General features: G+C 46.0%; 1 protein-coding gene across 4 annotated transcripts in view; it reads right to left on the reverse strand.

Annotated features, from left to right (window-relative positions):
- The window catches only part of LOC146257578 (neurobeachin-like), a 144,582-nt gene that overhangs the window by 98,068 nt on the left and 22,752 nt on the right, over window positions 1-23,762 (reverse strand). For all 4 annotated transcript variants that reach the window (XM_084673465.1, XM_084673467.1, XM_084673466.1 and 1 more), the window contains exons 2-20: window positions 23,234-23,465; window positions 21,368-21,468; window positions 20,966-21,061; window positions 20,538-20,659; window positions 18,963-19,089; window positions 17,571-17,690; window positions 16,665-16,811; window positions 10,708-10,905; window positions 10,432-10,565; window positions 8,923-9,031; window positions 7,622-7,774; window positions 5,979-6,147; window positions 4,055-4,134; window positions 2,960-3,022; window positions 2,336-2,433; window positions 1,909-2,001; window positions 896-1,004; window positions 712-793; window positions 485-608 (exon numbers count right to left, since the gene is read on the reverse strand). In XM_084673465.1, the coding sequence (XP_084529591.1) occupies window positions 485-608; window positions 712-793; window positions 896-1,004; window positions 1,909-2,001; window positions 2,336-2,433; window positions 2,960-3,022; window positions 4,055-4,134; window positions 5,979-6,147; window positions 7,622-7,774; window positions 8,923-9,031; window positions 10,432-10,565; window positions 10,708-10,905; window positions 16,665-16,811; window positions 17,571-17,690; window positions 18,963-19,089; window positions 20,538-20,659; window positions 20,966-21,061; window positions 21,368-21,468; window positions 23,234-23,465 (2,357 nt within the window). The remainder of the gene's footprint in view (window positions 1-484; window positions 609-711; window positions 794-895; window positions 1,005-1,908; window positions 2,002-2,335; window positions 2,434-2,959; window positions 3,023-4,054; window positions 4,135-5,978; window positions 6,148-7,621; window positions 7,775-8,922; window positions 9,032-10,431; window positions 10,566-10,707; window positions 10,906-16,664; window positions 16,812-17,570; window positions 17,691-18,962; window positions 19,090-20,537; window positions 20,660-20,965; window positions 21,062-21,367; window positions 21,469-23,233; window positions 23,466-23,762) is intronic.

Consider the following 23,762-nt stretch of genomic DNA (forward strand, 5'->3'; position numbering starts at 1 on the left):
CTCAGATCTGATTCGAACTGCTGGAATTTCACTCTCTATATCCAGTTTTAGGCCCAAATCTCATGAGAATAACCTATTTGGTGTGGTGTCAGAACAGCAGTGGTTAGACTATAAGCTTCAGCCCATTTATTGACAGTTCACCGAGACAAAACGTGAACTGTTCTGTCACTGCACAGCCCAGTCTAGACTCTGCTTTAAATTATTGAGTGTCTGTGCATGCGTCTGTGTGTGTGTGTGTCTGTGTAGTGTGGTCATGACCGTGTCTTATAAACATCTGCTCTAGCGGGGTGTCATGTACCTAAGGATGATTTAGTAAGAAGTGGAGCTCATTTAACAGGAAACAACAAGGGAGAACAATGACTCTTATTCCCTCTTCTCTGATGCATTCATCAGCTATCTAATTGATGCAGAGGGGGGGGGGGTGAGGGGGGGGGTGAGGGGGGTGAGGGGGGGGGGGGCGGAAGGCAGGGCGACGTCTCCTCACCGTCTGTTCTCACGGCTGCTGCTGAAAAGTTTGATCATGTCAGACAGGAAGAGACGGCGAACCTCCATCAGCTCCGTGCTGGGCAGGGAGCTCTTCAGCAGGGTGGCTACAACCTTCAGAATCACTGACGACACACACACACACACCGAGATCCATAGATCAATACACACAACACGGCAGAGGAACAACGGTGACATCCCTGACGAGTTGGGAGATAACAGACTTACTTGGGTTCTGAATCTTCACTGTGGAGTCAGGGTCGGGATGGGGTTTGTGAACTACCTGAGTGCACACCTGCTCGGTGAGAATCTGGTGGAGGAAGAGAGAACAGGCCCTCAAAAAAGGACACCCCGACACCTGCGACGTGTCAGCCACGATCCCTTGGTTGAAAGGGAGCTGTTGGCTGCGTACCTCATAGAGTGTGTTGTAAGTAGTCACTGTCACAGTGTTGGTGTGCAGCATCAGTCTCTCTCCCAGGAGCGTAAAGAGACTGTGGGTGTGCATGATCTCCACCTTCCTCCTGTGGAAATCACACAAAACACACGCACACACACACACAACCCAGATGGTAGCCTGAAGTGTCCCTGTTAGAAGACTCCTCACCGCTGCAGAGAGCATAAGCCTGCCATCGCAGCCGAGGCAGCAGGAGCCAGGCTCCGCAGAGACGTGTCACCAACAGCACCGTGTCACAAAGTGGGCTGCTCCTCTGGAGCTACTAATAATAACAGTCTTGTTGGCAGATATGACTCCCCGAGAAACTGGAGGTAAGGCACCGGGGACAGGCCGTAACAGTGACAAAATCCCCGTCGCAGTTCCAGGATACATGGTTGTCATAACACTCAGATACTGCAGAGCCACAGCCTCAAGGCAAGCTGGTCGTTTGTGTAGTCTGGCAAATGGGAGACTTAGGTGACGAGTGAAGTTACTTTCCAAACACATGAATATGTAAATGTGGAGAAAAGGGCAGAGCGGTGATTGAGCCACAGTTCATAAGAGTTGGCTCGCATCAGGGCTGCTCAGGTAGGCAGGACTTGTTCATATACTTTAGACAGTCAATCTCAACATAATGGGCCTCATCCCCCCAGCGATAATGTGACATATGGAATAAAGAGGATGTCACTGTAGAGAAGAGGTGTCAGTTAAGGAGAACAGTTTTGCATACATCCAGTGAGATTAGATGCCGTTAAGACACTTCTGATAGGTAAATTACTTAAAGCAGCATTTCTCCTGTCTGCCTGAATACCCATCCTCCAGCCTGCTCGATATATTCAGCTACTATCTACATCCCATACTGTATCTAGCTCCAGACCAGCCACATTAACTACTTTTATTCTATTGGAGAAACATAATATCTTATTTTAGACTACCAGGACCAAGTGTTCTCATTTGGACAGTAACCTGTGACCAACAGAAACACTACTCACTTGTGGCCCAGGTGCTTGAGGAAGTAGCCCAGGACTTTGAGAGACTGCACGCGGATGCTTTCGCTCTTAGAAGCCAACAGCTTGTAAATGACCCTGGATTGGGACAGAAACACAGCAGGAGAAAGTGATGATCCACTGCATCGTGACCAGTGGATGAGGAAACCAGGCAGACCTAATGAGCTTCCTCTACCTCACAATTCACATAACTGTGGCATCAACCGGATGCTTCTATGGGGCGTCATCTTGATCGTCCATCTCAGATATTAAATATGTTCATATTATTGCTCAATGTTGACTGTGCAAAAATCTATTATTCATGAATGCTGTAGACACAGCGTTATTTCAAGCGCTGCCGTACACCTTTTAATTGCGTGATATTGGCTTTTTCATTGTGTGCAGAGCGGTTTGTGCTTCCCTGCTGCCTCACCGTATGCCGTTCCTCTGGTCGAAAGCAGGGATCATGGAGGCCGGGTGCTCCGACATGAGGGCCACTAGCAGCTGCAGCACATCATGGATATTCTCATCCTGAGAGACGGGACACCCGGAGAGGGTGGGAGAAGTGGGAGAGCCCAGGGAGAAGTGCCAGGGAGAGAAAATAGGCAGAGGTGGAGGGTGGGAGGATGATGGGCATAGAAAACAGAGACAGCGAGGGAACACTTTCATGTAGTACTTATCTTTTTTTTTTAAACCAACTGGACCAATTGGAGGCATTGTCAGCCATGGCTTTGGGGCCAAAAAAAATGACAAAGAGCAGAGCAGCATGAACGAAAGACAGTTCAATGCAGCAGCTACCCTATCAGCACACTGGAGAATGGTTCCTCTATTTAACCAGCCTGTTACTTTAAAAGCTCCAACAGATCACTCTGTCAGACCGGAACTTACCAGGCTGGGGAGAGTGACCTTGAGCTCAGCAGAGTATTTGATCAGTATAAAATATGACTGGACTGTCCTGTTGAAGCTGGGATTGGGTTATCCAATAGGGACTGGGACTGAGCTGTCCTATAGGGGCTGGGACTGGACTGTCCTATAAAGGCAGTGTATGATGTCCTACCTCATGCATTGTAAGAAGGTAGTTGAGGATACTTTGCAGCTCGTCCTCTTTCACTCCTCGGTCCTGCAAGGAAGGGTCAGCGGTTTACCAGAGAAGAAAACTGAGGAAAACAAATCTGAATAGTATTCGCACTGTTGCACTGTAAGCTTGTTAGTTTGGCACCATTCTGATGCGACCAGAAGAGTCATGTGAGCCACTACTGAGTCAATGTGTAGATCACAAAAATCTCATTTTAGAAGCAGTTAATGCAGGGCTTGAAACTAACTTTTTTCCCTCACTGTCCCAGTACCGTCCTGAAGTGCAAAATTAGTCGTCCCAAACTGAACTTGACCTATGAATTGATGTGATGGTCTAACAGTCTTGTCATGTCACCAATGGCTGTGGTCATGGACGTGTGGAGGTTTTGAAAAATGCAGAGGTACAAAAAGTCAGTTTGCTAGCGGGTTGTAATTAATGTCAGCTGGTAGCTAGCTAGTTTACGCATGATAGACGGCCACTGTTTGACAAAGCGCCACTGTGCACCGTGGAGCAACGTAATACACATAGCGGTGCTTGTAACGCGAATATATTGTTCATTGTTTATGGAATTTTAAGCTACAGCTAAATTTGATGATATGTTTTTTTCCCGCCTTGTGTTGACTTGAACCACTGGTGTATGCGTGTTATATTGTTATGGTCTATCGTCCCAAAGTCTGTGTTAAAATGTAAAGTTTAATCACTGTTGATGAAAACACAGACACCTCATTATGGACTACAGCTAAAACAAACTGAAAGATAATTGGTGTTCTAAGAACCTAGGTTGACTGACACTTTCCACAGTGGAGGCCTTCCTGTCTCTGTCTCTCTCTGTCTCTCTCTGTCTCTCTCTATCTCCTCTCTCCCTCTCTCTCTCTCTCTCTCCCTCTCTCCCTCTCTCCCTCTCTCCCTCTCTCCCTCTCTCCCTCTCTCCCTCTCTCTCCCCTCTCTCTCTCTCTCTCTCTCTCTCTCAGAATGTGTGTCGTCAGTGTGTGTGTCGTCAGAGTGTGTCGTCAGTGTGTGGTTGTGTGTGTGGTTGCATGTGTGGTTGCGTTTGAGAGACAAGGGTGACAGGTTTACCTTCAGGATAAGCTGCTTCAGGAACAGGAGCATGAATGCCCGCAGAGATACGATCTCTTTCTGAGAGGGACGCGGTCCATCTGTACAGACACACACACAAACACACACACCAAAAAATACATTCACGCAAAGACACATGCATGTGCACACCAAAACACACACACACACAAACACATGCAGGACATGACATCAAGAAGAAACAGAAACAGGAGCAGGAAGTCAGATGCTAGCCTAAGTCCTCGTACTCAGACTGGCATGAATCTCACACCATGATGCTCAACCCCAGCTGCCAGGGTGAAAACACAGTGCCAAACTGCCCATCACGCTGGCCTGGAACTCATTAAAGCTGCCAGCAGTATGCCAGCTCAATGTCACTTGGGTCATCTTTCTGAAGTTAACTTCAACCACAACATGCCATCCTCCCATCAGAAACTTCTGGTCAGCTCAATAGACATATCCTACCCAAATAATTATATATGATAAAACATGGCCTATGACACAGTCCCTTAATTAGCTGTCAGGTCAGCAAGACACAGCAGTTATTGGAAGCTTAACACCAGAGCTCATTTGGTAAGACTTTGTCTGAGGGGATTGAGCATACGTAAAAGCACAGAAAATATTCATTACTAGGTCGCAGCCTTGGTTAAATCAATTTGACAGCTGTTCAGTCACCGATGCAATAAATGAAAATATGTCAAGCATTTCACAAGTGGCACAGAACACAAACAAGGGTGCACTCGCATTAGAAACCCTCTCCTGGTGACACCATTTTGACAAAGTAACTGTCAATATGGGGTAGGGCCTGCAGAGACGGTGAGTGTAAGACTGACAATGATGGTAATTAATTTGATAGCACTCTTTATTTGTAGTGGCCCTGAGATAGAGAAAGATCTTCCAGAGACAGAGCTAATACCTGGAGCAGCTCTGTTCTAAACTTCTCCTTGCTCCTATAATTGAACACTTCATTATCTCCTTGGCTCTCTCTCTCGCTCTCTCTCGCTCTCTCTCTCTCTGTTTAGCCATTAATCTTCAGAGAGGAAGAAAGACAATAACTGTTCAGACAAATTAAGAGTATTAAAACAGACCTCCTCCTGCCTACATGACCTTGATATTTAAATAGATTCTGTCCTGTACGCAGTCTCTCAGCCCCAGAACATTCCCTTGAGTAATCATCTCTAAACATGTATGTTCAGTCACTGAACACTAGGCTAGAGTGAGGAGAGCATCAGGACAGCAGGGCCCTCTTAAGGCTAACATGGTATCAGATGGTGTTTGACATGACTAAGAGACACGTACATGTTGCCCAAAACATTTGTGTGGGATATACATTGTGGGATATTCTTGTTCTGTGTAATACAACAATTACAGACAGCATACAGGACCAAAGCTGCCCTTGTGCTGCAGTCTAGTCAACTGTATTACAGGCCTTCAACCTTCACAGTTCTTAATGCCCTTAAGACAGAAACAGTGAAAATGTAAAAGAGTGGAAGAGGACCAGACAGTTGAAGGTCATTTTCACTTCAGTTCAGCCTGCCTGTGATTAGCTATTAGCTTAGAGAGTAGGGATGCCAGTCATCTCCTGGCCAGTTCCACAGCTCTAACCCCCCTGCACGCCCCCCTCTCTAATAATGATATTAATGTCTGCTTTCATGTCTTCTCCACTGACAGGCACAGTCCTAACAGATGACAGACAGAAGCCTCCATGTGCTGGTGACTCATTTGAAACCCAGAGCACTCAGGGGCAACCTCCACTTCAGACAGACACACAATCATTCTGTTCATCAATCTCTCGCTTCTCCTTTGAACTTGGTGATTCTTTTTGCAAAGACTACTATTTAGTATCAGGCCAATGGACCCCTGTCATGACCACTTGACAAAACAGCATTGCGTGTCTGTGCGTGGGAGTGTGTGTTTGTATGCTCACCAAGGCCTTTAGGAGTGATTCCGCTGCAGTCTGCAGGGTTGCAGGCCCAGTAGTAGTACTTGAGTGTGTGCATGAGCTGCAGCACGGTGCCCACACGGCGTATGGTGGTGTAGATGGTGGATGTGCCGATGAACTCTGCAGACAGATACGTGTATAGGGAGAGTTGTACCTGGAGTGGGAAAACACACACACATACACACACACACACACACACACACATACACAGATCCATTTGCAATTAACCTGTGCACAGCGGTTTTTCTCTCACATGTCTGGCTAGTATAATCCTTTAAACGCCTTTTAGTTCATTTAGTTATTTAACAGACACTCTTATCCAGAGCGACTTGTTAATGTGCTGAGCAGGTTGATGAGCAGTTGGGCTCTTCATACTACGAGTGCACAGCAGACCAGGTTTGGCCTCACTTTCTGCCCCTTGGGGATCAGTAAAGTATCTACTACTACTACTACATTCCACAGATGTATCACAACCCCACTTCCGCTCAGTTCACCACTGATTGGCACATCGTCTGTAATTAGCAACCAACTGGACAAGAATTCTTATTCCCACCAGTCATACAGATTTGGCATTCCACAGGAATGAAATAATACAAAAGCAACTGGAGCATGAACAACAGCAGTAATTAAGTGGAGATAATAGAGAATCACACTGTCGGTTACGTAACCTCCATGAGAATGTGTCTGAAATAGAACAAGCTGCTCAAATCAGACCCATGATGTAGGACACGGGCAGGAAGCAAGGAGAGGGAAGGGAACAAGGTCAGAGGGTCTGTCTGTGTACAGCTAAACAGGAGGCCCAGGTCCACTATGCTTTCTATCCTGACACACACACACACACACACGTAAATGAGATGTAGATTCAAGTGTCCTGTAGAGGAATGAAGTCAGAGGCGTCGGTGGTGTACTATCTAAAAGCTCTCTAACCCCCGTCATTACTTCTTCTCCCTAGTTCTCTTTCCCTCCTCTCTCTCCCTTTCATTCCCACTCCTCTCTTTCTCTCTCTCTTTCTCCTGCCTCACTCTCTCCCTCACTCTCCTTCCTCTCTTTTCCCTTTCTCTCTGGCTCTTTCCCTTCCCTCTTCTTCCTCTCTCCTCCGTTAGTCTCTCCTCCCTCGCTCTCTCAGTCTCTCCCTGCTCCATTTCGGAGGAGTGTCAGGGCTGCCCTCCAGAGACACACTCAGCCCAGAACTTCTGTGTATACAGATCCCTTTTATTTATTCATGAAGGGCCTCAGCAGCAGCATCACTGAAGAAAATGGATTCGCCACACAAACCCAGCTCCTTTGATACGACTCATCCACTTTTTCACGGGTCATTATAAAATGGGGAAGAAAATGTCACTCTTATACTTGGGGAAAAAAAAAAAGGGAGGAAAAAAAACCTTCTCATGGTTTAGAAAACCATATGTGACAGCAGGCAATAAACTCATGCAACTGTGAAATCTCTAATGCATACAGTATGAGGGAATTCATTTTTGTACAAGGATGTTAGCTTACTTTCAAGTCTCTACAATAAAAGTCTCCTTGATAGACCCAATCATTTGTTTTGATTGCAGTTTTGGAGCTGAACACCAGCAGCAGCAGCCTGCCTGTATGTGACCATACCTGAAGAAGCGGGCAGAGCTCACCTGGGCAGGGGTGTGTATCCAGATGGCAGCGCTGAACAGGATGTGGTCACACAGCTGCTTCAGCAGCGGGGCTCCGTGCGTCAGACCGTCCAGGTACTTAGCGAAGGACAGGAAGTGCTCCAGCACCGCCCTGGTGATGTGGACCCGCGATGACTATTGGACAAGGACGCACGGATATCATTCAATCAACCAATCAGATTATCCATCAGTCAATCCATAAAATCCATCCATTCATTTATCCAAATCATGCTACTTCATGTATCATGGATCAGCAGCGAGAGCTTATGTTTCAAGTACTTTCATTGAAGTATTCCCGTTTTGACCTCATATGACCTGCTATGACTGTTTATGTGACATCTTCTGCTCAGGTGCATGGATCAGGGAGGAGGAACGACAAGAGAGAGGGGGAAATGAAAAGAAGAGGGGAATATGTGGCATGAACTGATCTGTAACAGATGGCGTGATATGTAGAGGTGTGAAAGTTGGCAGCAGGAGAGGATGAACCAGATCAGCTCTCAGGTGTGACTGACTGGCTCTTAGTTAGCAGCAGCTGAAGGCCCTAAACAGCCACTGAGTGACAAAGTGGAGTCATTTCTCAATGTTGCAAAACAGCTAGCACTCCGGGGAAGCCAGCAAGCTGTTAGAATGCATTCCAAAATAGTGAAACGAAGAGTGATGGAGGAAGGGAGAGAGCAAGAGAGAGTGGGAGAGAGAAAGAAAGGGCAAAACAGAATGAGAAAGCGAGATAGAGTAAGCTAAGAAAGGCAGAAAGAGAGAGATAGATGGGTGTTACTGTTATGCCCTCTATCAGGTTTCTGGGTTTTGGTGATGAGGTGTCATGCTGCTCTGACAGGCCCTGAGGATACTACTATCACACCACACAGATGTATAGTGTCAAAGGCACAGGAAGACAAGAAGCTCAACTAAATGTTTTCTTCAATTGTTCAATAAATGCTATCTAATCCATGCCACAATGCCCCACTTGAACTTGAATCATTCCATTTTAGCAATGTGTTGCTTAATATTTCTACGTTTAAAGCTGAACTGCATGGCATGCTGGGGTGTCTACTGATTTCAAGGTAGCAGATCAATTTTCATTCTTTGAGAGGGAAGATCAAATTGTTCTCTTTCAAAGGTAAGTCTCATAAATGATATTTCCACATTCTGTATACTAGGGTTTTGATCAGCCGTAGAAAATATCTCATATCGAAATACCTTAAACCGTATGTAACCCCCCTTCTCTGTGCATCTGTGTGGTTGTATGGTGTGTGGTTATACTGAAGATGAGGTGTTTCATGTACCTTCTCCAGGAGGTATCCAATCACCAGGAAGCCCTTCCCTCCCAGCATCTGCTCCTGCATGGCCACAGAGCTCTTCAGTAGCTCCACCAGGAAGGCCAGCAGGGTGGCACTGCAACACAAATCACACTGTCACTCACACACTCACATAAGGTCCTGTAGTTAAGAGCACCACAAATACAATTACATTCTGTGATAACAATACTAATGAAAACATAACTAAATAATGGATCAGAAGCTGTACAGTAAGGTGACAATGTGACAGAAGGATGAGCTCAATCAAGGTCTTTACTGGGTACGTCAGCAAATGACCGAGGAGTCGAGCCCAGCTCCTTAATCTGTCTTCCATCCAAAATGAACACTTTCCTGATGAAAAGAGATTGTATTGCATTGGGGTGGGTGAGTCTCTTTGTTGCAGGTTCCCTCAGTAGATCTTGACTGAGTCTGACTGGCTGAACAGTGGGGCTTGCTTATGGCCTAATCAGCTTTCCCTCACAGCCTCCTCTGAGCCCCTCTCCAAGACCCGCCCGCATAACAAGGACACAATCACTGCTCTGACAATCATGGCTCAACTTAGCACAAACACACGTGTGCACATTCACATGCACACACACACAGACACAGACACACACGCATACACACACACAGAGAGACATACACACAGACAGAAGCCTGTGCAATATTAATCCAGGTAGAGCCACAGACACAGATGGAAAATGCTCAATTAGCATCTGAGTAGATTACTCTTCTGCTCATACAACGCATACCCACATTCAGTAAAAATCACTGATAATGGCTGGCAAGGCATTGGCTGTTCCACAAGGCAAGGAAGGAGCAGCATCAGTCGCCAGGAGTTTACCGAGAGGATTAAATAATTATGAAAGATAAGTTGAGGCCAACGACAGAGGTAGCTTAGCCACAGTCACTCTTTTCAGAGCCTGGTCAAGCAAGCTGTGCTGGGGCTGCTAAGCTTCTGGCACTCACTCAGGCGTACAAGGCCAGGATGAGAAAGAGGGGGGAATAGAGAGGGAGAGAGAGAGAGAGAGAGAGAGAGAGAGAGAGAGAGAGAGAGAGAGAGAGAGAGAGAGAGAGAGAGACAGAGAGAGAGACAGAGAGACAGAGAGAGAGAGACAGAGAGAGAGAGACAGAGAGAGAGAGACAGAGAGAGACAGAGAGAGACAGAGAGAGAGACTAAGGGGCAGAGAAAAGTGGAAAGAGCAAGATGGAGAGAAGGAAAGAGAGAGAGCACACTGCCCCAATCAGGCCCCTGTGACTGAACTAAGAGAGGATTATAGCAGGGCTTTGATTGCATACGAGGCACAGTGGGAGCTTGGCCAGAGTGGGTCAAACCCTAACCCATCTCAGGATGACCAGGAGGATGCAGGCAGGGAGGGGGGCGGAGGCCCAAAGTACTGTAGACTAAAATGGTAGTCCAATCAGCTGTGCTTCAAGAACTTTGAGGTGAGGTGGAAGGAGATTGAATGTCTGAACAGGACAATCCTCTGTACTCACCAGACAGTGGTCTCCACCTGGCAGTCGCTCGGCTGGTTGTAGTCCAGCTGGGCAAACAGAGGGAACAAGACCTGGATCCCCCCCATTGAGTGGATGGCACTGTGGATGGAATGAGTCACGATGGCTTTCACATCCTGGTAGAGAGGTCAAATAAAACACTCAGATGCAGACACGAAAAACGGTTACAAACTGTATTTAAGACAATTCCCAGATTAGCAGTCTAAAAGAGTCAAAGTGTCTTAGACTAGGAAGTGAAAAGGTCCCTGGGTGACTCACCTGAAGCATGAGGGCATGAGGTGAATGAACAAAGATGGAGGAGTTCTCCTTGGGTGAGGACTCCAAGCAGAGTTGAGCGTCTGTGGCCTTGGCGTTGTAAGTGAAAGATATGGAGCTGGCCAGTTTCCCATCATACAGCACCTGCTTATGGTGCTCTGCCAGGTGAATATCGCTCTCTGATTTAAACTTGAATGTGCTCTGCAGAGAGTGAGAGAGAGCGAGCGAGCAAGAGAGGGAGAGAGAGAAAGCAAGGGTGAGTGATAACATCATTCTACTGATGTTGCTTGTCGATAACGTCTAATAGCTTGTTGCACCTTAACTTAATCCATCATTCAATCAATTATATCTGGGCAGTTGACAACACTTAAATAAAGCAAATAATGCATTGTGTGGAATTGCTTCAGAGGCACATCAAGCCCTCTCACCGGGGAGATGAATAATTAATATTAGCTTTCTATCTCCCCAGCGGGAAATGGAGGATGTAGGTTAGAGGTGGGGAGGGGCGGAGCCAGATGAGACAGAAAATACCATGTGCTGAAGGAATATGAGGTCCTTTGATGTGTCATAAAAGCTTTAATATAATTTACAATAATGCCTTCTACATGCTACTGTGCATACAGGGGAGAGTAGATCATAAACCACACACCTCAACGTTGTTACCTTCTTCTGGTTTAAGGTCCAAAGGCCAAGTTGCACTAATTTCGAGAAGCTATGTGGAGAGCTAGCCGGCTCCCCAGTCCTTCCCCAGTGTGCACTAGGCCCAGTTAACATTGTGGTCCCATGGGTCGGGCTAAACAACTACCTCTAGAACCAATGGTTCAGCTGGCAGGCCAGGCAGTCAAAAACAGGATTAAAGCCCAGTTGGAAAAAGGTTTACTTCGGTGTTGGGAGCAAGCCATGCCGGGGGCTTCCCTCTGGCTAACTCCCTAAAGCAGAAGACTAGCTCAGGGGCTCAAACGCACACATGCAGGTCTGATTCTTAATTTCCAGTCATTGGTTACCACCCCGGCGTGCTTGCTAGTCACATAAAACCACAACAAAACAAGAACCCTTTTTTCTTGGCCTTTCTCCATCGGACTGACACTGCTGAGATTGTGAGGCGATGCTGGGTTGCAGGAATGACCTCTGTGCCAGTTTCTCTCGGAGATAACATTAGTCTTCTCTGTTGGGGGGGGGGGGGGGTCTGACCATACCTTCATTGTCCCTCCTGCAGTCAGCCATGTTCCAGGTCACACTGCACTTTATTGCACCAGGGAAAATGTGTGGCAACATCCATTAACAAAACAGAAACTGAGTACATCTTCAACATAGCCGAAACTCATCTTTCATCACATTGACACTGAGGCCCCCACAATGCTAACAAAGTTGAACTTAAGACAGTCCAGTACTGTGTTAGGAAGGTGACAGTCCAGTACTGTTAGGAAGGTGACAGTCCAGTACTGTTAGGAAGGTGACAGTCCAGTACTGTATTAGGAAGGTGACAGTCCAGTACTGTATTAGGAAGGTGACAGTCCAGTACTGTTAGGAAGGTGACAGTCCAGTACTGTTAGGAAGGTGACAGTCCAGTACTGTTAGGAAGGTGACAGTCCAGTACTGTTAGGAAGGTGACAGTCCAGTACTGTTAGGAAGGTGACAGTCCAGTACTGTTAGGAAGGTGACAGTCCAGTACTGTGTTAGGAAGGTGACAGTCCAGTACTGTTAGGAAGGTGACAGTCCAGTACTGTTAGGAAGGTGACAGTCCAGTCCTGTGTTAGGAAGGTGACAGTCCAGTACTGTTAGGAAGGTGACAGTCCAGTACTGTGTTAGGAAGGTGACAGTCCAGTACTGTTAGGAAGGTGACAGTCCAGTACTGTGTTAGGAAGGTGACAGTCCAGTACTGTTAGGAAGGTGACAGTCCAGTACTGTGTTAGGAAGGTGACAGTCCAGTACTGTTAGGAAGGTGACAGTCCAGTACTGTTAGGAAGGTGACAGTCCAGTACTGTTAGGAAGGTGACAGTCCAGTACTGTTAGGAAGGTGACAGTCCAGTACTGTTAGGAAGGTGACAGTCCAGTACTGTGTTAGGAAGGTGACAGTCCAGTACTGTTAGGAAGGTGACAGTCCAGTACTGTGTTAGGAAGGTGACAGTCCAGTACTGTTAGGAAGGTGACAGTCCAGTACTGTTAGGAAGGTGACAGTCCAGTACTGTGTTAGGAAGGTGACAGTCCAGTACTGTTAGGAAGGTGACAGTCCAGTACTGTTAGGAAGGTGACAGTCCAGTACTGTTAGGAAGGTGACAGTCCAGTACTGTTAGGAAGGTGACAGTCCAGTACTGTGTTAGGAAGGTGACAGTCCAGTACTGTTAGGAAGGTGACAGTCCAGTACTGTTAGGAAGGTGACAGTCCAGTACTGTGTTAGGAAGGTGACAGTCCAGTACTGTTAGGAAGGTGACAGTCCAGTACTGTTAGGAAGGTGACAGTCCAGTACTGTTAGGAAGGTGACAGTCCAGTACTGTGTTAGGAAGGTGACAGTCCAGTACTGTTAGGAAGGTGACAGTCCAGTACTGTTAGGAAGGTGACAGTCCAGTACTGTTAGGAAGGTGACAGTCCAGTACTGTGTTAGGAAGGTGACAGTCCAGTACTGTTAGGAAGGTGACAGTCCAGTACTGTTAGGAAGGTGACAGTCCAGTACTGTTAGGAAGGTGACAGTCCAGTACTGTGTTAGGAAGGTGACAGTCCAGTACTGTTAGGAAGGTGACAGTCCAGTACTGTTAGGAAGGTGACAGTCCAGTACTGTTAGGAAGGTGACAGTCCAGTACTGTGTTAGGAAGGTGACAGTCCAGTACTGTTAGGAAGGTGACAGTCCAGTACTGTTAGGAAGGTGACAGTCCAGTACTGTTAGGAAGGTGACAGTCCAGTACTGTTAGGAAGGTGACAGTCCAGTACTGTGTTAGGAAGGTGACAGTCCAGTACTGTGTTAGGAAGGTGACAGTCCAGTACTGTTAGGAAGGTGACAGTCCAGTACTGTTAGGAAGGTGACAGTCCAGTACTGTGTTAGGAAGGTGACAGTCCAGTACTGTTAGGAAGGTGACAGTCCAGTACTGTTAGGAAGGTGACAGTCCAGTACTGTTAGGAAGGTGACAGTCCAGTACTGTTAGGAAGGTGACAGTCCAGTACTGTGTTAGGAAGGTGACAGTCCAGTACTGTTAGGAAGGTGACAGTCCAGTACTGTTAGGAAGGTGACAGTCCAGTACTGTGTTAGGAAGGTGACAGTCCAGTACTGTTAGGAAGGTGACAGTCCAGTACTGTTAGGAAGGTGACAGTCCAGTACTGTTAGGAAGGTGACAGTCCAGTACTGTTAGGAAGGTGACAGTCCAGTACTGTTAGGAAGGTGACAGTCCAGTACTGTGTTAGGAAGGTGACAGTCCAGTACTGTTAGGAAGGTGACAGTCCAGTACTGTTAGGAAGGTGACAGTCCAGTACTGTTAGGAAGGTGACAGTCCAGTACTGTTAGGAAGGTGACAGTCCAGTACTGTTAGGAAGGTGACAGTCCAGTACTGTATTAGGAAGGTGACAGTCCAGTACTATTAGGAAGGTGACAGTCCAGTACTGTTAGGAAGGTGACAGTCCAGTACTGTTAGGAAGGTGACAGTCCAGTACTGTGTTAGGAAGGTGACAGTCCAGTACTGTTAGGAAGGTGACAGTCCAGTACTGTGTTAGGAAGGTGACAGTCCAGTACTGTTAGGAAGGTGACAGTCCAGTACTGTTAGGAAGGTGACAGTCCAGTACTGTGTTAGGAAGGTGACAGTCCAGTACTGTTAGGAAGGTGACAGTCCAGTACTGTTAGGAAGGTGACAGTCCAGTACTGTTAGGAAGGTGACAGTCCAGTACTGTATTAGGAAGGTGACAGTCCAGTACTGTGTTAGGAAGGTGACAGTCCAGTACTGTGTTAGGAAGGTGACAGTCCAGTACTGTTAGGAAGGTGACAGTCCAGTACTGTGTTAGGAAGGTGACAGTCCAGTACTGTTAGGAAGGTGACAGTCCAGTACTGTTAGGAAGGTGACAGTCCAGTACTGTTAGGAAGGTGACAGTCCAGTACTGTTAGGAAGGTGACAGTCCAGTACTGTTAGGAAGGTGACAGTCCAGTACTGTGTTAGGAAGGTGACAGTCCAGTACTGTTAGGAAGGTGACAGTCCAGTACTGTGTTAGGAAGGTGACAGTCCAGTACTGTTAGGAAGGTGACAGTCCAGTACTGTTAGGAAGGTGACAGTCCAGTACTGTTAGGAAGGTGACAGTCCAGTACTGTGTTAGGAAGGTGACAGTCCAGTACTATGAGGAAGGTGACAGTCCAGTACTGTTAGGAAGGTGACAGTACCATACTGTTAATCCGTCGTGCTGGGACCTGATGTGTTATCCTCACTCCTGATCATGTGTGGTGCCTCTGTGGAGACATGTCCCAGGCTGCCTGCCTGGTGATCACAGCTGATGCCTGTGCCCTGGCCTTGGCTGCAGTGCCATCAGCCTCTCCGTGGCAGCTCCACCAATTAGAACAGACAGGCCTCTTGTTTCCTGGAACAGGACGCTGGATGAACCATCCAATCACCACGCTAGTCTGACAACTCCCTGACCTGCCTGCACCACTGAGGCATCAGCATCTCACACCAGGAGCGCCCCATTCACAACTTCATCAGAGGAGGTAATTGCCTCCCCAGAACACCTCTTTCATTATTGTAAGCAATCTGCGGATCACATCGGGGCGCGTTAGCTCTGTAATCGAAGGTCTGGAACCACAATTAAGAAGGGAAACGGCAAGTCAGCAGCTATTACAGAGAGAGCCCAGTGACGGTGTCCCTCTCCAGGCGCTCGTAGAGCGCTGAATGTTGTGTAGAGCTGCATCGTAGTCACAACCCTGTGTGTGAGCTCCTATATACCTCAGCACTGACCTGTCACCCTCCGTTCAGGGGATCGTCTGAACGTCCTTTTGTTTGGGACTAAAACAAAGACAACTCCATGAAAAGAACAGACCCAAACATAGGGAGTGGGAGGTTGACTTCAATACCCCGGCCTAATAAATTAATTTTATTTTAACACTTTATTGGATAGGGATGGTTAGAGATGGACCGGAAAGGCTGGTAGAGAGAGAGAGAGGGGGTGATATGCAGGAAATAACCCAGGCTAAAATCCCAAAACCCAGGTCTCTGTGGTAACGCCTCAGCCCATACGATACGTGCTCTGCCCAGTGAGCCACTGGGGTGCACAGCCTGCTCTGCAGACAGTTTAATGAGGCATTCTCTAACTCTCTTTTACACTAAGCATCATTACCTTCGAAAATCAATTAGAGGAAATGATCTCTGGTAGTCAGATACACAGACAGGCAGTGAGGCCTGGGAGGTACTAACCTGGCAGGATTGAAACACAAACAGCAGACTAATGACAGCAGGCCATGACACTTCCAACACAGCGAACACATAGTGCAGATTTTTTTAAATATTAATATCCACAATTAGACTAAGAACAGGTACACTGATAATGTTTCTGTTCATACAATTGTACGTGTAAAGCATATAACATATTTAAACCAGTCTCCAGCAAGCAATAAATCAGTTGAGAAACAATACTTCATCCTCTACTGAGAAGTCTAGGCTCTTGCTTGGTAAACAACCAGAAGTAAATATATTTAAATATTCCAGCATTCCTAAAAGCAGTGGGGTAATTGTGAGTTAGCCTGCGTGCTTCAGCCCTGGTGGAGCTGATAAAGCTGGCCCAGCAGTGTATGAGCCAGTGGCGGATGCTCTCATGCCTCCACTGTTACATTCCTGAGCAGAGGGTAATTTATGCAGGCATTTATCTGAGCTGCATGGCATGGCTCTCAGGATAGAGACACAAGGCATGGAGCCGCACCAAGCCAGCATTGATTCCACAGATTGATAGGTAATGCAGGCTGCTCGCGTGTAATCTAATTTAGCCAGCCGAGTACATACCTTATAGGCCGGTCCTAGCTGATGAATTGCAAATATCTGTGCCGGATTGAGCGCTTCACTGAACACGTAGATGGCCCCTAGCTGTCCACAGAACACTCTGTTAGCGTCCGCTGTCTCCGAAGACCCCAGGAAACATTTATCATAGCTCTGCAACAGGGACACAGAGAGGAAGAGGCCATGGCCTCGACTCAGGCTAGGTGGGAGGGAGAAATGGCATCCAAACGTCCAAGACAGTTGAGTAGCATGTCAGTTTAGACAGAAATGTACATGAATATCAGTGTGCATGATAAAGATGAGGCATGGTGGCTAGTCTCCCACCCTGGGGGCATTCTGAACCGGTTTGCACAAGAGAAAACCAAGCTTGAAAGAGTAGGGCTTCATATTAATTACCCTCTAGTGCAAAAAGAGCCCTGCGCATGTATTTAATATTTAACAGTTATGTCCGTTTTCTGCATAAGCCAGGACTAAAGTAAACTTTCTATGACATCAACTTACAAATCCTGACACTCAGATCTGACTGTACACGCTGTTAATCAGCGCCCCTGTCCTGGTGAGGGAGATTAAGGCTGTGAAGTTTGTCAGTTTGATCTGATTGGAGGCTCTTACTTTTGTGGTGGATGTCCGCAACATCTTTCTCTAACTTTGCAGATGTAACTTCTTTTCCACTCCTCATTCTCTATTAATCTCAAGGAGAAATGTGTTTTCAAATGGAAGCTTTCAAATAAAATGCATGGCCCCAAGAGAAATGTACGCCAAAATGGTGAAAACTAATTTGTGTTATTGATCACTGCTGGAGAACGTTTAATCTTAGTGTTTAAATCTCTGGAGGATCATTAAACAGTGGTAAACATCAACATCAGAGGAGGCAAAAAAACACGGAGGAAGTGTTAGCCATAGGTTCCTTACGTCATTTGTGTTGACGTGCCATGCCATGTCGCCATAGGAGACCAGCTGTCCGTTGACATAGCAGCGGATCTCGCTGTTCCTCCAGCGGTTGTAGATGTGAACGATGCTGACCATGTACCACTAGGGGAGTCAAGACGATTGACATCAAACTCACAGCAATTACATTTAAATCGTTCATCGTTTTATACAAGCTGTGATACAAGTTTGTTATGAGATTTTCTTTGGGACAGGATCTGTCGGATCTCTCTGCTTTACTTTCAGATGCAGACCAGAACTGGTTTAAAGTAAAACCACAAGCCTGCCAGCACCTTTGGAACCTTTTCCAGCTGACCAGTGATATTACACCTGAGGAGTGACTGAGGAGTTGTCGAAACACAGACAAGATAGTCCCAGCTAGACCAGGACAAGATAGTCCCAGCTAGACCAGGACAAGATAGTCCCAGCTAGACCAGAGTAGACCCAGCTAGACCAGGGCAAGACAGAGTAGTAGGGAAGAATAACACTGATCAGTTATACTGTAGGGAACATTCTGGAACAGTGTCTTCTGAGTAATCTCCTAGGCTAAAGAGAGAGAAGTAATCGGAAGCCTGCTATGCATGCGAAGCAGAGGTTAGCCCTCAACAGGATAACACACTAGTTTGCAAGCAGGTTTTGTGTTGTCATTGTTTTTTTTCTGTGCCGCTTCTCCTCTCACGCTATTGATATGCAGAACCAGACCTGCTGCTGGCCAGCGATACAGGACGCAGCAGATCAGGCAAAGCCCCAGAACCACTCCAGCCACAAAAGCAAACACAATATGCTAAGCCCCACCATGTGAATGGGGTTCCTCAATGCTGTATATTGTACTTGCATTTGGAGTCTCATAACACAAGCTTGTGAGGGTGTCCTTCTCAATCCTATGATACTGTAACTGTGTACTCACATACTGCATGGAGTACTGTAGCTGTGCACTCACATACGGCATGGAGTAGAAAACTGTATTATAGTCAATTGGACGGTTTGCAAGCTGCTTGGCAACAATAATATAAAAAATAAAACACAGATTTAGATCAGTGTTAACCCTCAGTTTTGATGAAGCCCCCAGGCAGTTAATCACTACATACAGATTGATCAGATACAATGAGGTGTCCCTTACTGTCCACCAGAGTACTGTCTCCCTAGAGGTACACAGCTGGACAAAAGGCTCTCTACTGTGGAGTGGGAGCAGCTGTAGCATGTGTTGGATTACAGTACGTCAGTGATAAAATACGTCTGGCACTCTAATTAAATACTGGAAGGAGGGGCTTCATTTTGACAGATGTTTGTCACAAAAGTTGTGACTTTTAACTGCAAACCATATTTTAAACTTATCTCCAGTAACACTGTGATTAACAAACACAGCAGGACACTTACCTTCCTTGGCTGAAAGTCATATTTCACACAGTGCTGGAAACCTTTGCCTTTAGACTTGAGCGATGTCACAATCAAGCAGTTGCCAACAAAATGTGCAGAGTACCCAATTCCTTTGCTTGTGCGAAAGCTGTAAATGGGGAATAAGTCAAAATATGTATTCATTTGTCAGCAAGAAAGCATGTATATATCTAAAGTACATTTAGTTAAGTGTGTATACCAGGATTATGATTGGCAAGCCTAACTTGCCCAGAGTCTCAGTACTTAAAGACGTTAATACATCTTTAAGTGGCTTTGGATATTTTAATTCCCTTATGCACCTACGCTCATTCAAATTTGAACATAATTGAAGAGCAATTAGATGCAAACTGGATGCATACTGAAACACGAGTTGAAGCAAAAACAGTACTGATAAACCGAAAACTGTCAAAATGGACCATAAAAAAGGCAATTAAAAAAAGGCTCTAATGTTAGTCACATTGGAGTCTGTCCTCTACCTTTATCTCACACAACAACCTGCTCATACACATCAACCCCCACTTACACACCAATGCACTCGCACACATCAACCCACTCAACAGTTCTCTATATATTCTGAACTCTGGTGGACAAGCTCTTTACTCTGATGCCCACCCACTATCTGCCCACACTCTGTGCTACCCTCTCCAAAGACTCCCTAGTAGGATCGAGTGAAACAAAACATTAGCTGCTTTAACGGTGCTGATCAAGACTGGGACTTGTGGAAAATGGATGTTAGCAGGGCTAGAGGGAGATAAGATGCTGTCCCAGACCTGGGGACCACAGCAGTCAGATAGCTGTGCTGTCAGGGGACCCGTGGTCATTACTCTCACACTTTCTCTCTCTTTGCAGTAGAATGAAGAAGGCTGCAGACTCTTGCAGGCAGCCAGATAGAGCAGCATCCTCTGTGGGCCTTGCTGCTTTCATGTGCCTCCCTACAGCTCCTCAGCACTGCACAACCAGGATTACCACAGCAAATCAAGTCTGTTTTGTAACCAGCTAACAATGTGAGCGCTGTGGCACATGAATATCCAATGTGTACTAATAGCACTTGAATACAAATCACTTGGTTTGGCGTGAGCCATTCGGCTTGGTTTGATACATAAAAGTAGGTCCTTCTCTGGTGATATAAGCTTGACAGCCAACACAAGCCATGACGTCCTCACAGTTGGGGAATGATTGTTTCTGACTAATTAATGATAACTTTTTTTCCCTCTGATTATCTATCCCACTTCAGTTTCAACTTTCACACACATCTCTGTTGTTCCTTCATTCTTTTCCCATCCACCTACCCTTCCTCCTCCCCTGCTTGTCTCTCGGGGACTCCCTTCCTGATAGCCTGCACAGCGGGCCATAAACACTGCACTTCTGGGCTATTGATCTAATCTAATTACCCACAAGCCTGGACATGGGCTCTGTATGTCAAACAATAAAAACTAAATGAATCCTTGTTTTCATGGAGCCTCCCCCAAATGATCTTGCTCTGATACTGTCTAGACCAGCTAGCACAGTCATGCCTAAATTATAATAGGATAAAGTATATCCATGTTTCCTACTCACCAATAAAGATATGGTTTGTCTTTATCCACGTTGATGTTGTTTATAGGGTCCATCTGGAACCATGTGTTGAGAGTAAACCCGTTCTGATAAGGCCACTTAGCTATAGGAGGCAGAGCAATAGCCTGAAGAAGAAAAAAACATGTTTGGTGGTTACTGTATTTTTGTGGGAATATCATGAACACTCAGCTGTAAGTGGTGTCAAGTCAACCAGTAATGAATATTATATGGCAGTGGTCACACAACTGGAAGCTAAGAATTCTAGAACATTCTCAATTTGGAATTCACATTCCACCATTCACAGAATCACTTATAGTTTGTAATAGCTTTTCACCATGGCTCGAATTCTATTCATTATCTGAGTGGATGATAGGTCTACTACCTCAAAGGCAGCCAAGGGCAGAGCAGGTAGAAGACTGAGGCAGACTTACCGCTGCGCTGCGACCAGGGAAGCTGAAGAAGGTGTCCGGGCCATGTCTCTGGGGCATCTGGTTCAACACTGCCAGCAGCTTGACTGCATGCTTTGGCTGAGGGAGAAGATGAGATGGAGACCACGTGTCTGAATTGTTCATCAAACACAAAAAGAGAGGATTCTAAAATGCAAGATTTAAAAAAATCCCTTAAAAAACAATCTTGCAACATCTCCCCACCTCTGCCTGTCAATGCATTCTGTCTGTTAACTCTCCCCTTATGGCCGCATGTCAATAGCAGTGCGAGACAAAACAGATGAGAGTCTTCATGAGTCTGAGGGGGCAGACAGGTGTCCCTGTCACAGCCGGGGCTGTCCCCTCACTGTGCCCAACACACACCCTCCAGTCCCTGCCATCACTCACCCACACGCCCCCCTCTCCTCGTAGCATGCTGAAGAGCAGTTTCAGCTCCTTCACTGTGATGCTGTAGCTGGCCAGCACGCCCAGCAGGTCCACCAACAGATCTACAGCAACATGAGGTTGGTACAACAAGAAGTCGTAGAAGTGTAACATATAATACAGTAAACTTCCGCCTTCAGTGATTATGATGTTGAGGTAGGACTATGTCCAAGGACTGAGAAGGATTCCCTCGTAAAATGGAAGAGAGCTGTCTTATTTTGATTAGCTATCTACACAAGAGTAAGGTGTTATATATGTATACCATATAAGGCCTATTAGACCATCATTTTAACCCATTAAAACAGAACATAGGAGGGGATTACTGAGAGGCAGAGCAGACAGTAATGCTTATTTCCACAACGAAGAAGAGCAGAATTATATCATTCTATTTCATCTCAAAGGGAATTGAATATAATAAGTTCTCTACAATCTAAACCGCCATTCAATTTCATAATAAAACACACCATGACTGATGAGATTTTTCCCTTCATTTTATAGGACACAATCATACAGCCACTCTTTGGTCACGCAGCCGTCTAATGGCTAATGCTCTGGGTATTTGATATTTGTCATGAACAAACTGCCTTCTGCTACAGCCAAATTGTTCTAATCTTGGCACATCTGTTCTGGGATCTCAAAGCCATTCTGCACCCCAGTTCATTTGTTTTTGTGCAGAGATCAGTCACTTGGTCTTGGTTCCACCTTTTTTTGATGCAATTGTGCCATGAATACTACTTCTTACTAGACTTCTCCAGACAGTAGATGGATGTACCAGTCTCTCTCATTTCTGCCAATACCGAACTGATGAAACTGCTGGATGTCTTCCATTTTCAAAGGGAAGTAAGTATGACTGTTAGATGATGAGAGTCTTTCATCTGCTGCACGACCACTGCATTTACGGTCCTCAACATTACTCGTTGGTTTGTGCCTCTTCAAAAGAGCTTGGACAGCACAACTGAAACCCCCTGTCTTCCTTGAAATGTTTGCCTGGGTGAGACCTGTTAATGCAGTATAGTAACTAGCTTGTTTATTTGCAATGTGTCAATTGATAAAGAATAAACTATTATCATATCTGTTCTTGAAAGCATTCTTGCTTTACAGAAATTGTACTCAACTGCCTAAAACTTGTCAACAAGTTAAGTGGATGGCACAATAGCAATGACCATGAGATGATATTTTAGTGAGGTCTCCAGTTTCAAAAAATCGGCCCTAATCTTTTTCATCTTTCTTAATCCAGATGAATTTCAATTATGTTTAAAACATCAACTTAATACACACAGTACTGTGCAGTCTTGTTAAGCACCTGGCTAGGTAGCAAGGTTTGTGACTGGGTTATCACACTGACTCAATATTCAGCCCAGTTGAGTCATGGTTATTTACATGTAGTCATTTAGCAGACGCTCTTATCCAGAGTGACTAGCAGTAAGTACAGGGACATTCCCTCGAGGCAAGTAGGGTCAAGTGCCTTTCCCAAAGACACAACGTCATTTAGCAAGGCCGGCAATCGAACCAGCAACCTTCTGATTACTAGCCCGATTCCCTAACCGCTCAGCCACCTAACTTCCAGTAATTACTGATGGAGATTACAAAACAAATGCTCCATTTGAATTCTGATGCATAAAAGCCAGTGAAGAAGAAAAAAGGGAAAACACATTCCAGTGTGACACATTCCCTTCAGTTTAAAAAAAAAACCTGCTGACTCATACTACATGGCTGTTGTATAACATTCTCCATTGATGTACAGAAAAGCGCACAAAAGGAATAGTGAAGGAAAGTGTAGCTGTAGCTGACATTGGCCTGATATTCCCAATGACAAGCCTCCCACCATACCTGCAATCATGTCGTTCACAGAGTTCATGTTGAGCAGCACGCTCTGGATCAGGCCCACCTCTGTGCTGGTCTGAAGGTTGCGGACACTCTTCCGCAGGATGGCCGTGAACATGCTCCAGATCTCAGCCTGGCAGGTGACATCGCAGGGCTCCAGCAGCTCCACCATACAGCCAATGCTCTCTGCTTCCTGGATGATGAAGTTCATCTCCAGGTCAAACTCCCCTCCCACCAGCTGCAGGTTCATAGCAGAGGGTGAGGGGATAGGGAAGGGGGAGGTGGTGGGAGAGGAAAAGTGGAGAGAAGCAGAGAGAGATAACATTTTTTAAAGCATTTTCTTCAGATTGGCAAGGTTCTATGATAATGTGATTGCATTGCTAAGTATCCCTGAAAATCACGTGCACTGAAAGACAAATGTTAAATCAAATGTCGGCTTGAAAGCGGAGATAAAGTAAGTGCCTACAAACGCTTCATTGTTTTGAGTCACACCAAAGTTGCCCTGCCCAAAAAAAGCACAAAAGCAAACAAGTGA

This window comes from Hypomesus nipponensis, chromosome 15 (assembly GCF_054491055.1).
Source record: "Hypomesus nipponensis isolate SF chromosome 15, ASM5449105v1, whole genome shotgun sequence".
In the NCBI taxonomy this organism is placed as follows: domain Eukaryota; kingdom Metazoa; phylum Chordata; class Actinopteri; order Osmeriformes; family Osmeridae; genus Hypomesus; species Hypomesus nipponensis.